General features: G+C 56.5%; 1 protein-coding gene across 1 annotated transcript in view; it reads left to right on the top strand.

Moving 5' to 3' along the window:
• The window catches only part of NUP133 (nucleoporin 133), a 40,148-nt gene extending 29,721 nt beyond the window's left edge, over positions 1–10,427 (top strand). The window contains exons 20-26 of the mRNA XM_016163421.2: positions 402–560; positions 1,120–1,255; positions 3,247–3,365; positions 4,894–4,974; positions 5,684–5,748; positions 6,426–6,514; positions 9,691–10,427. Coding sequence (XP_016018907.2) covers positions 402–560; positions 1,120–1,255; positions 3,247–3,365; positions 4,894–4,974; positions 5,684–5,748; positions 6,426–6,514; positions 9,691–9,827 — 786 coding nt within the window. The 3' untranslated portion in view covers positions 9,828–10,427. The remainder of the gene's footprint in view (positions 1–401; positions 561–1,119; positions 1,256–3,246; positions 3,366–4,893; positions 4,975–5,683; positions 5,749–6,425; positions 6,515–9,690) is intronic.
• Positions 10,428–13,177: the final 2,750 nt, after the last annotated feature.

Genomic DNA, 13,177 nt, shown 5'->3' with positions numbered 1-13,177 from the left:
TAGAAAGAACTTTCTGTTAACAGTGGCGAGCTCGCTCACGTGTGCTGTCCAGAATGGGCGTCTCCAGCCACAAGGGCAGCTGAGCACTTGACATGTGGCGCCCGGCTGCTTTAATCACGTGTGAGCAGCTACGTGGCTGGTGAGCGCCACGCCCCCAGCACACGCTGGAGTCTGTGGTCTCAAGCATTGTGTCCCCTCTGAATCTGGCCTCGTTTGGCAAATGAGGTGACTGAATTAGGTGATTTTTGAGGGCCCTAAAATGTGGGAAATTAGTGTTTAAAGCAAGATTTGTATAATGGAGTCTAAGAGCTTTGGAAGTAATTGGATATTTTATTATCAGAAATGTATTTTTTAAACCGTATTGCTAAATGTCATTGGATTCTTGGCTCTGCCATTGATAGAATTTTTCAGACTTCCTCTTCCGCTGGTATCTGGAGAAGGGGAAGAGAGGCAAATTGCTGTCACAGCCCGTTTCTCAGCACGGACAGTTGGCGAGTTTTTTGCAAGCTCACGAACATCTCAGCTGGCTGCATGAAATTAACAGCCAGGAATTAGAAAAGGTAAGGAGGGTTCATATACGTGGAGAAAATTTGAGCAACTTTTAGTTTTAAATAGTCTTATTTTTAGTAATTAAAATACTCAGATTATTTTAAATGCGTTTCTCTTATTTTCACATAATTCGAATATTCTTTTTGGCTTATGATGGAATTGCCATTACTTCTCATATCTCAGTAAAAACACGTAGTCCGTCGTGAGTTGAATCTTACAGTAATATAAAGCACAAAAACGTATTAGCGTGTAAATAAGTCGGCCTGTTTTTAATGAGCATTTTCTTATAATAAAAACATCGACATTATTAGTTGAAACTACACGAGTTGAATTTAAAGTTCTTGACAATGTCCAAGTGCACACGTGATGGTCACGGAGCAAATGCGCGATGCGTGTCTCCCCCCGTGGGTAGTGTGGGCGGTCGATATTGGGCAGTCCCTCTTCAGTCTGCGGCGCTCACGGTTTTCAGGTGTGCTGATACCGACTTGACCTTTCATTGCTGGAGCTTTGGGGGGGTTGTTTTATTTCAACTTGAATTAGGAACCAGTTCTCACGTTTTGCTTCCCATAGGCACATGCAACGCTTCTGGGTTTGGCAAATTCGGAAACGCGTTACTTCGCGAAGAAGAAAACCCTCCTCGGCTTGAGTAAATTGGCTGCCTTAGCTTCGGACTTTCCAGAGGATGTGCTGCAGGAAAAAATTGAAGGTAAAAGCAGCAATGTGAGTAGGCAGACATGCAGCTCAGTCACGCCGTTGGGGAACCCCTTGTGAGGCGCCCCCCCCAAGAGGAGTGCCGTGTGGCGCTGTGCTGAGGCGTCTCGGGTGAGAATTCCTGAGGGAGTCCAGGGGACTTGAATGGAGTGACTCAGTGTTCTGCGAGCAATAGCTACAGGGGAACCTTGACCTTTGCCCTGTGGGTTGGTGGCAGGCGCTGGCCCTTCTGAAGCTGTCGGTTCCAGAATTCAGAACTTCTCAGTGTCATCGTGGTGAAACTGTGTGTGCATTGTAGATTGAGAGAAGGATTGGATGTGGTGGAGTTTTTGAGAAGCACGGAGCAGGAGGAACCTGCATTGCATTTGCTTCGGGGATGTGAGATGGAATCGCAGCTGCTTAAAAACTGCTCGGCTCCGTCCCCTGAAAGGGCCTCGAGGCAGTGACACCCTGGGGCACACGCAGGCCGAGCCCCCTCTCCGTCAGGGCAGGCAGGGCCTGTGGAGAGGCCGGCGTGGGGTGCCAGGCCCGAAGGCCAGGCCGACGGGACGTCACAGCGCGGCAGCTCCCCGCTGCCCCGTGTGGGCGAGACGAACACCAAGAATGGTGGCGAAGCGTTTCGTTTCGGGTTTTTAACAAGTCCACGGTGATACCAGGAGGGAAGGGCTGGGCGACATGTTTCTCTGCCAGAGAACAAGGCCGCGCTGTTCAGGTGGAAAGCGTGCTTGACGGGGAGTCACCACTTCCTAGTTACGGCGATCGGTCATCAAAGGACACTAGAGCCGTGCCGCGTAGGTTGAGGGGACGAGGACAGTCTCGTGCTGGCCGTCGCTGCTCAGACCTAAAGGCGTCCCCACCGGCACGAGAGGAGCGCACGCCACGCGCCTGCAGGGGTGCCGTGCACTTCTGGGGCGACGGGCGGGGCGCCATGCACTTCCGGGGTGACGTGGCTAGAGCACGGTTGGCCCAGAGCCCACGGGGCTCAGCCATGTGACAGCAGTGGTCGCAGGCGCCGGCAGTGAGATGGGCCGCGCGTCAGGTGGGAGGTGCCAGGGGCCATGCCAGCCGGGCGCAGGGCGAGATCCTCCACCGATCCTTGACCGGGTCCTGAAATCCCCAAGCGACCAAAACAGCGGTGACACGTTGCGGGGACGGCCGCGGAGGTCGGAACGTCCTCAGTGTTAGGCGACGCTACCGAGTTGGCGTTAAACGCATCAGGCCTGGTAACGAGCCGCGGTTCAGCGTCCTCGTTCTGGGGACGTGCGTGCCGACGTGTGCCGGAATGGACCGTCCCGACGCCTGCAGGCTTCACGTGGTTGAGTGGGGAGGGCAGGTGGGCGGGCGGGTAGACGGTAGAGACGACAGAGCAAGCAGAAGGAGAAAAGCGTTAACAGCAGCTGAGTGCAGTCGTGTCGTAGTCTGTAGAGTTTCCGTAGGTTTGAGGTTATTCAAAATAAAATCGGAGGGGGCCGTCAGCTCCGGGCGGGGGCGGGGGGCACATGCGGCTGCCCAGCCTTTTGGGTCCTTTACCTCTGCGGACCGGGCGCGGCGGGGGGAACCTGGACAGAACTGGTTTTCGCTTCTCCTAGAACGTGCTCCGGTGGCTTCTAAACGGCCGTTTCTCAGGGTGGGCGACGTCACCCTGCAGTCTGGCTGGAGGAAGCGCTTCGCTGAGCTACCGCGCAGTGGGGCCTAGAGACCCCAGGTTCGGGGGGCTGCGCCTGACCAGTCCACTCTGCCACTTCGAGCAGTAGGGCGGCTTCCGGCCCTCTCTGTCCCCCGCCTGGTTCCGGCTGCTGCGGCGATGCCTGTGACTTGGCTTGACCGCGGGGGTGCAGCGACGCAGTCAGAACCCGAACAGCAGAGCTGTGGCGCTGCAGGGTCGTTGACTGCTGACCGGAGCTCTCCAGAGAGACTCCTTTTTCTTTTTAAATTTGGATGTGGCAGAAGTGGACGTTTACCCCGCCCTCTCGTCTCGAATTCCAGAAATGGCCGAGCAGGAGCGGTTTCTGCTGCACCAGGAGACGCTGCCCGAGCAGCTGCTGGCGGAGCGGCAGCTGAGTCTCAGCGCCATGCCGGTGCTCACGGCGCCGCAGCTCATCAGCGTAAGTGCGGCGCGGCCTTGCCGGGACCCGGGCGTGGTGCCTGCGGGGGGCGCGGGGCAGGACGCCGGGGAGCAGATGGGCGAGGGTCAGCCTCTGCTCTTCCAGCGACCGAGGAAACGACTCGTAGCTCGCTTTGTCCGGGTGGGACAGGGCGGTGCCGTGAGATGCGTTTCAGGCTCTTCTGTGGGGAGAACGGTGTGCGGGCCTCGGCGCCAGCCCGTGGGTGCCACCGTCACCCTCTCCCCCCGCAGCGCGCCGGCCCCGGGCCTTGGCCCAGACCAGGCTCGTTCCGCTGTTCCAGACGCTCGCGGTTTCAGCGCCACCGCTTTCCTCTCGAGAAGGCGTTTTAAATGGCAGAGCCCTGCCCTCGGGCCCCGTGAACGTGCTCTAATCACGTCAGAAAGGAAGGGAGCGACTCAAAAACATAAGTGTTGCAGCTATTGTTAGTAACACGTCCTGTGGTTGAGCTCACGGCAGCCTCTCGATAGAGAATGTTCAGGTTCAAAATCTGAAATGCTGTCGCTTGGAAGAGTCACCGTTGCTTATGTATCAGAACGAGGTAAGAGGCAGTGCCGGGTTTACGTGATACACGTCAGTTTTCGTGCCACGTCCCAAGCTCAGCGACATTAGCGTTGTGGAGGAGAAAGGATGTTCAGAAGCAGTGACACCCAGCGTCACTTCCAAGTGCGCAGGGCAGAACGGGCGGGCCTTTGCGCAGGGGTCGGAGTGGTGCCCGGTGGCCCCCGCCGCGCCCGGCCCACAGAGCCACGGGACAGCTCACCTTGGTCGTTAGTTTCACGGCGCTCTAGCACATCGACAGTCCTTGGAAATGACAGATGACGTCATTCTATTTATAGCCTTCTGGTTTCAGTAGCTCGATCGCGGACAGTAAATCCTAGAAAACGTGTCTTTCCTGCACGTGATGATAAATCAGCACTGGCAGCGAGCTGCATTTTTTTTTCTAAATGGGAAATGGGTTAAAATGAAGTGCGATGTATTATGAATGGTCATTATGTGAAGAATATAGAAAAATTCAAACTGGTATTTTTAATAAGGCGAGTACTTTTACGATTACAAAATTACAGGAAGCTCGAACACAGGAGTGGGTATATGGGCAGCTGCGCTCTAACGGACCGCAGATAAGTCGGTCACGTGTTGACGTGTCTTCGTATCTTTTAAGTAAACTGTAGACTAGCTTCACGCTTCACCGTAGATCTCAGTTTTTAAAACCTCTCGAAAGGGCGGCGTGGGCAGCGTGCTGGCCAGCCTCGAGGCCAGGGCCGCCGCTGACCGCGCAGCGCGCTTAGAAGATGAAAGTGGGTGAGCAGTCTGACCCCGAGACTGCAGACTCGCCGACGTTTCCCAGGGCGCTGTCCTTAGCCGCCGACAGAGCAGAGGCCCCTGTGAAGGGCGGCTTCCCGCGCGGTGGCGCGACGCCCGTGGCCGGCTGAACGAGGTTCTTCTGCGCGAGGTCTCCGGTCGCGCCTGCACCTCCCTTAAACGGTCCTTATTTCGATTTGCTGTGTAGCTATATATCTGTGATGAAAACAGAAGAGCTAATGAATATGATTTCAAGAAAGCTCTGGACTTGCTGGAATATATCGATGAGGTAAGTGAAATCGCTTGAGACGGTTACTCCAAGTACCAGATTCGCAGCATTTTCTGCAGAATCGATCAAAAGGAAAAGGAGGAAAAAATACCTCGTTTGACCAGTCACGAAATGTGTCAGTTAAAATAGACAGTTTGGCGGCCATGCTTTTGGATTTCGTCCAGCTCTTTGGAAAAGCCTGTCAGGCGACCCCGCTTCCCGGTCACCCCACTTCCCAGGCGTCTCCCCCGTATGCGAGCGCAGGGCGCCGCTTCTCAGAGTCCTGGGGCAGCGCTCGCTCTCATCACCGAGTCGCAGTTGGTCCCTCCGACACGTCGCTAGTCTGTCAAGTCACCCTTGATGGAAGTCACGCGAGAGAAGCTGTTGCTCAGCTTTCTTTGAAGAAAAAGATTGCAGGGAAAATCCTGTAGATGAGCGAAAGCATCTAGTGGGTTTTAAAGCGTGACGCGTTGGCTTTTATGTCACTCGTTTAAGGCTCCGGGTAAAGTCAGGTCACCAAAGGGTCACCAGAAAGTAATTCCCCCGTCTCCATGTGATGGCTAGTCTGCGTGGTGTCCACGTGTCAAAGGAGGAAATTTTTTAAATTGTGGATTAAGGTAAAGCAATAATCGCGTAGAGCTATGTAACTAGCATCAGGAGTCGACATAATTCGGACTCAAGCGTGCGCTTAAAGTCTCCCTCAACGCAGATTCTCTGCTTTGCTGTGAAGGAGGAAGATGTGGACACGAGCGACCTGAAGCTGGAGGTCCTCTGCAGAGCTTTGCGGAGGGACAAGTGAGTTCCGGCGGCCCGGGGCGCGGGCGGCGTCAGGGGCCTGGGACCCGCCCGTGCCGTTAGTCAGCTTGGCTTCACTCCGCGGTCGAGGAACAGCCCGCGGTTCAGGACCACTGGCGTGATCATCTCTGGTTGTAAATTCAGACTGTGCGCCCGGAGACACGTGTCCTGTTTTCACAGAAGTAGGGCCGGCTCTGCCGAGCAAGGCACAGGGCTACCTGTTTGTTTTTAATGAGACGTGGTTACGATGTGGGGCCCAGTGACCTCCCCCTCACATCCATCACCTTCCCACAGGGGAGGGTTTTGTCCACAGCAGTGGTGGCGGTAGGTGGCGTTAGGAGCAGTCAGTTGTAGGGCCGGGTCGTTTCCAGGAGGAGAGAGTGAGGAGGATGTGGCTCGAGTGCTCAGAGCCTCCCCCGCTCGGGCCCCCCTCCCATGTTCCCGGGCAGGTGTGGCGGGAGCAGGTGCAGCAGGGCGGGCGTTACCCAGTGTCTCTTCCTCCGATCGCCCGGCAGGCAAAGTCATTGTCGGCTCTGGTCTCAGAGGTCGCCCTCGCTGCTCCCCGCTCTGCCTGCTCGTTTCTCCTTCCTGATCTTAAAGTCATGCTGTCATTTGCCGGGGATTCCTGGCTTTCGTCCCCGATCTCATTGTCACCTCACAGTGATTTTGTTTTCCAGCTGGTCCAGCTCAGATGGTAAAGATGATCCAATTGAAGTATCTAAAGACAGCATATTTGTGAAAATATTACAGAAGCTTTTGAAAGACGGTAAGTGCCTTGTTACTGTTGAGAATGGACAGCGTCAGGCCTCAGGTGTGAAAGCCTCAGAATAACGGGGATTTGCCGAAGAGCTGGATGCTGATAAACAGCGTCAGGCTCACCGTTAGAGGCTTTGTCTAAAGTAGAGGGAGGACTTCTGCCCCTCCAGTTAGGGGCCTGCGTCAGCGTGACGTGCCCATCACTCGGTCCTCAGCCCCGCCCCGGGCAGCCTCCACGCTGACTCAGGACGGCCAAGGGGTGACAGTCGGCGTGTTGCAAGTAGTTGTCTCATCTCTCAGTTAACGCGTGAAGGTTGAAAACTTGAAATGTGGCAGGAGCTTTTCGTGCGCCCCTCCTCAACTGACTGCACCGCGCCGACGGACAGATTATAAAAGCTTCTTTACAATTCCGTCTTGGACAGTAGCACACTAAAATTCACTTTAGGAACAAACTAATAAGAAAAAGAGAGTGCGTTTTTTATTTGTTTTGTACCTAAAGCAGTGAGCAAAATTCCATTTGCTGTCCAGGGCACACACAGGAAAAGAAGCTTTTGCGATTAAAATGCTTTTCTTGGGGAAAGACGAATTAGAGCAGAGGTCCCCAATCCCTGGGCCGCAAACCGGTGCTGGTCTGTGGGCTGTTGGGACCCAGGCCGCACAGCAGGAGGTGAGCGGCAGGCGAGGGAGCGAAGCCTCATCTGCGTCTGCAGCCGCCCCCAGCGCCAGCATCACCGCCTCAGCTCCGCCTCAGGTCATCAGGCATTAGATGCTCGTGGGAGCTCCGGTCCCCCGTGCCATCGAGGTTGGGGACCGCTGACTTAGAGGACGCTTACTTTCATGTTTTCGTGTTACTAAGAGCAAAGTATATGGACAGTGTTAGACGGAGGTGAGAGATTTTGCGTATTTTATACATAAGCACAAGTATGGCCTCCATTTATGATAGAATTACGAGGTCAGAGTAGACGATGCTCAATTTGTGCAGTGAACAAAGCAGGCCGGCCAGGTGTTTACCAGTCCTCAGATGTGCGGACGCTCTTTAATGCCACTTGGAGAAAACAATGAAAAAGCTGTCGTAAATCCAGCGGTCCTTCTAAATGGATGTGAATTTTATTCTTCACACCGACATTTACACCGCTTTGAGAACTTTTTATACATTTATCTGCACGAAACATGAATGACCTGCACGGAATGTGCCTGGCTTGGGACCTGGTGCCTCTAGCCACTCGAACGGCTGGTCTCCGAGCAGGTGGGGTTGTTGCGCACGGCCCCTGCCCCGCAGCCTCCGGTGGGGCCACCGGCCTGTGCCAGCGCCAGCACGCTCCGTGCTCGCGACCCCGGAACCCCCCTTCCAGCCCGCGCCCCTCGCCATCTCCGCGTGCTTTGCAGAGGGTCGGTCTCCTTTAATGACGGACGAAACGGAAGTGCGTGCTCTGACCGGCGTGTTCGGAACGTGTGCAGAACTGACCCGGACTTGCATTGTTGCAAAGCAGATACCGATCACCCCACAAGCTCAGCCTTTTCAATGTCCAGAAAAACAAGGAAGGGATAAAGCAAAAGAAAACATCTGTTGCTTCAAACTCTGTGAAATTCAGAAAAAGACACAACGTATTTCTAAGACTTTCTCTTTTCCGTGTGTGGCGTTTCGAGCAGCACCTGGATACGGCTGGTTCCTCTGTCCTGTTGGGGACGTTCTCCGCTGAGGTCTCAGGGTATGAGAGAGCGCTGGCCCAGGTCTCGGGCCGTCCATGGACTTAGCTCTCGGAAAGGGCCACGGACTGGACTGTGGCTAATTGAGTGTTTAGTGCCGTTTAAAGGCGACTTGACAGCTTTTGCTATTCTTAGATTATAAATCATGGATGGGAAAGAATCAGGAATGGAAAATTATAATTTTACAAAAAGAGTTGTTAAATTTTGACCAAAGTAGAAACTATTAAATAAACAAACAGTATATATATTTGTTATAACAAGCCAAGGACATTTATTTTTGGAACCTTTTCGGTAACATGACTTCCCCTTGCAGTAGTGAATGTTTCTGGAGGACACACCCTGAAGGTAGAGAGAGACAGGTGGCCTCGCATTCTGCCTCATGGACTTTGTCAGCTCGATGGTCACTTCAGCCAATGGAATGAATTCACCCTGCGCACGTTTAAGTTATCCACGGGGAGCGTTTCGGTGTGTGCACGGTCATCGGAATGTGTGTGTCGTCGCAGAGCTGAAGTTGAGCAGCTGAGGGGAGTTCTCACAGGAGCCTTGTGCTGCCGTCCCTGAGACGGAAGACTCGCGACGCCGGCCTGTGGGCGCTGGCGCCCGGCCACCCGCCCGCCCCGCTGCGCCCGCGGGGCAGAGGCCCACGCAGCGGAGACGTGTCAGGAGATGCCGGTGTCTTCTCAAAGAGCTGATCTTGTAGAAATTAATGTATTTTCACAGGCGGGATATTTTATAGAGGAAAAGCCTATTGACAGCACTCGTTGCCATAAGCGACGTGCAGACGACTTGGCTTCAGCCTCGTGCCCTTTATCCGCGCGGAGTCCGCCGTGCCACGGGGAGCCGCAGACCGCGGCGTGAGCGCCCCGCACACAGCGCAGCCCCAGCGGCTGGCTTTTGAGACCCTGCGGCCGAGCGGCAAGCTGCGACATGACCTCGTGAACTTGGAGCTTTCCTCCAGCCTCCGTCAAACGAGTAACCGCGAGGCCTCTGGTGAAGCGGCTCAGGCGGCGCCGGCGGCCGTCCAGCTCCGTCGAGGCCTGGCGAAGAAGCGACTCTTCCGCCTCCCCGACTAGGCTTCGACTTCAGTGCACTTGGTGATACTGTAGCGACTTTTCATGACAGTATTTCTACAAAATTATTCCCCAAGTGGGAGAATATGTGATTGTTTGACATGCTTGTTTTCAAGTGAGGATAGTTAAAGACTCCCACGCTGGAGGGGCGACGTAGCGGTGCAGGAAACAGACCGTTTCGGGCCTCGGGAAAGTCTGAATGGACTGGCTGTTTGCCGGCCCGTGGGAGGAGCATGCGGCCTCCCCGAGCGCGCGCTGCGGGCTGTCCGGGACGCGGGAGGGTTGAGAGCGGGCTCTCCCAGCGGCACAGGGGGTGCACTTTAGGAAGGGGCTCAGGCTCAGGCGTTCCTCGGCGGTGCGCGGGTGGGGCTCTGAGCTGGGGGAGGCTGACGCTGCCTTTTGTCCACAGGCGTTCAGCTCCGCGAGTACCTGCCGGAGGTGGAAGGCCTGCTCCAGGCGGACCAGCTGGGAAGCCTGAAGTCCAATCCCTACTTCGAGTTTGTTTTGAAAGCGAATTATGAATATTATGTCCAGGGACAAATGTAATAACTTTTGAAAAATGGTCATCATTCCTGAAAATCTGTATGAGCGCGTCCTTATAAGCACTCTAGGTCTTACGCAGCTAGAAGTCTTTCCAGTTTCACGGCACGTTGCTGAGCGTTTCGCGCCGAAAGCCGCTGCAGCTCACGTGGCTGGCGCTGGCTTCCGGTCCGCGGTCTTTCTCTGCTTCCGTCTGAGCCGCATCCGTTGCCACCGTCCCCGATGCCGTCTCTCCCTCCGCCCAGGGGTCCGGAGTCCTCGTCCTGGTGCCAGCCGCTGTCCCCGCCGGCACACGTCACTTCTGGGCTTCAGTTTCTGCGACTGAGTAAACGATGGAATTGTGCTGGACTCTCTCTGAACCTGCTGTGACCTGCGGCGTTTGCCGTCAAGTCCGGTTAAGGCTGGTGGGACGTGCCAGTAAGCTGGACGTCGGCCTTTGCTAAATTACAAGGATGAAAGCCCAGACGGCCTCATCCCCCTGAGCTTGGTTACTGCGTCATTCACCGGGGCAATCTTAAACTTCTGCATAAGCGATAAGAGTGTTAACGGAAGTATTTCAGTGAATAAAACATCTCTGTGGCTTTCTGACCTGAGTTACCGCAGGTACGTTCATCGTGCGAGCCGAGTCACATCCTTTCAGTTTGGGGACCTGGGCCGCGTCATGTCTCAGGGTGATTCACACTGGTTCCCCCCTGACCGCGGTCCAGCGTCTGTCTAGCTGACGCACGGCCCGCATGAGTCTGGAAACCACTGTAGCTGATCTCATTGCAAAGCAGCGGTCCTCAGAGCTGCTCTGTCCGGGATGGTGTCGTCACCCGGTTTTTACCCACCTTTGAGCGGCGGCTGTGGCGCGGACGGCCCGCCGTCCCGTGGCGAGGAGGCCCGGCTCCCGGTTTCAGCACCACCATCGCACGTCCCCTGCGGGCAGACGGCGCCTTCGAGCACGCTCGCCGGGTCGGGGCGGGAATGCCAGGGCTGCCCTGGGGGTGTGGGGATGGCTCAGTGTGCGAAGGCCCCGAGGAGTGGGGAGGACTTGTCCCGTGGCCCATGGGAAATGACAATAAAAGTGGAAACTGGCCCAAGATTTTGAATTTTTTTCTTCTAAATATTTCAAAATGCGTTCCACCACACGGCCTTCGTCAGAGCATGGCAGCTCTCCGCAGGCTATTCGGTTTACGTGTGGGCAGGACGGCGTGACAGTGGCCATGTTCGCGGGAACCCCGTGTGGACGGCGTGACAGTGGCCACGTTCGCGGGAACCCCGCGTGGGAGGGCAGCTGCATTCCCGTGGGCGCGGGCGCCCCGGGTTCTGTGCACGGGGTCCCGCCACCCTCTGACCAGGTCGTGGTGCCGAAGGCGGCTCGTAAGAGCTGGCTCGTGCTTCTCCCCTCTGCGGTCTGAACCCTGGTCGCCGGCGGGGCGGGATGGGGCCCCCCAGGGCCGCTTCCCACTCTGTCCTAATCCAGCACACTTGACGTGTAGCCGAGCCTCCCCTACTCCCTCGGGACATTCTGCGGGAGACTGCCCCCAGAGGCGATGCACAGCCACTCACCGCCGCAGTGCGCTTCTAAAAGCCAAACTCCAAAATTTAAAAAAAATACTGTACGAAACGTTACCCATTTTTTGAAAAAAGTGTGCGAGAGAAAAGCAACCCCTGTGAACCCACCAGCCAGAACTGACGTCTTTGCCGTTTTGAAACACCGTAGCCGGGCGTGGACCGTGCTTGCGGCTGTAGCGTGTGGCCCGCCTCCCCGGCGCTGGGGAAGGAAGAGAGAGCGCCCTGCCGGGCCACGCACGCCGACCTCTCAGGTCCTGTGGTGGCGCCCCTCACACGCAGGGCACGGCGTCGGGGATGGGGGTGTGTAAAGTGTCTTCCACACTTGACGCTTAAATTGCTGGCACATGATAGACGCTGCACAGACTCAGCATGATACGGGGTGCACAGACGTGTGGGGACTGGAGGGGACAAGCCTGGAGAGAAGAGAGTGCGGGCAGAGGGCCTGGCACCGTCAGAGCTGCGGCTGCACCCACAAGCCTGGAAGCCGGGGCCCCGCGGGGCCGTCGTTGGCCACCGTCTGAGGACACGCAGGAGTCGCCCGCTCCTCAGCAGCACCGACATGGTCCCCAAAGGCGTGCGTGCGTGGAGAACGCAAGGCCAGACCGCTGGGAGCCGCCCCTCCCCACCGGCAGCCTGGGAGCCGCCCGCCGGCCGGCAGGGAGAGCTGATGCCTGCTCCGCGTCCCTGGGCTGTGCACCGGCCAGGCTCGGTGGCTGTTTTTATGCACAACTTTCAACTGTTCAGGGCTATGAGACTGAGCTCAGAAAGCCTCGCTCTCTGCACTGAGCAGGAGTTCTGGAAAAGGTTCACCTCATTCCCCACTAAATGTCGACAGACTATCAGAGACTTAGTGTTTGACAGCCCGTTTCGCTCCACCTCTGAGGCCAGAAATCGAGCTGGTCCCCTACACTGAACGGCTAGCGCGGTCCCCGGCCAGTGCTTTGTCTAATGTCTCCACTGCCCCGGCGCCACGGGCCATCCCCTGGGCGCGCCCCACCTCCAGAGATCCAGTTCTTAAGGGGAGATGGCAGCAGCCATGGGTCAGGGTGGAATGGGGGGGAGGGTGGGAATTAAAGGGGGAAAAAAAGAAAAAGCTGCATATGAAAGAGGCCGGCGGCTTCTAACAGCTCACGCTCTCCACGCTGACCGTGCCCGGCTCCCTCATGGACGTGGGCGGTGTGTAGATAGTGCCGCAGTGACCTGGGCGGCTGGGGACGGCTGCTCGTGCCTCTGTGAGCCTGGGGGACCCACCCGTCCCCTGCGGAGTTCCACCCCCACGTGGGAATTGCACCCATTAGGGACACTTAGGCACATCAGAGAAAGGAAGGGCTCCGTTCTGGCCTGCGCCACATCACAATGTCCCCTGAGGCATGTCACTGAGTCCATCACAAAAGCCTGCAGCAAGGGCGCACTGCTCTTGCGCTGGGGGAAAATGGCACACGGGCACCAGCTGGGCAACCTGTGACTCCTGCTGCACCTTACGGTAAGTAGATCCAAACGCTTCTAGAAACTGACAGGCACATCCCACCGTGGTATAAATAGAAGCACGTCAGGACGCTGGGAGGTGCCGACTCCGTGGCACAGGGACAGTAGCCTGGCTTTGGCCCGGCATCAGCCGCTAAATATAAGGATGAGTCTGTCCCGCCTTTGCGGAGGGAAAACCGCTGCCCGTCCCAGGGTGCAGTGTCCCCGTCTTGCTTAAGCACCTTGTGTCCAGGTCGTGGCTTGTGAGCCTCCCCTTTCAGCCCCATGAGGACGTGGGGGTAGGGCGCTCAGCTCGGCCCACTGCTACCTGGACG

The sequence above is a fragment of the Rousettus aegyptiacus genome, unplaced genomic scaffold (genome assembly GCF_014176215.1).
Source record: "Rousettus aegyptiacus isolate mRouAeg1 unplaced genomic scaffold, mRouAeg1.p scaffold_m13_p_18, whole genome shotgun sequence".
Lineage (NCBI taxonomy): Eukaryota > Metazoa > Chordata > Mammalia > Chiroptera > Pteropodidae > Rousettus > Rousettus aegyptiacus.
The sequence above is the reverse complement of the archived record's forward strand: the minus strand, read 5'-3'. Positions and strand labels throughout refer to the sequence as shown.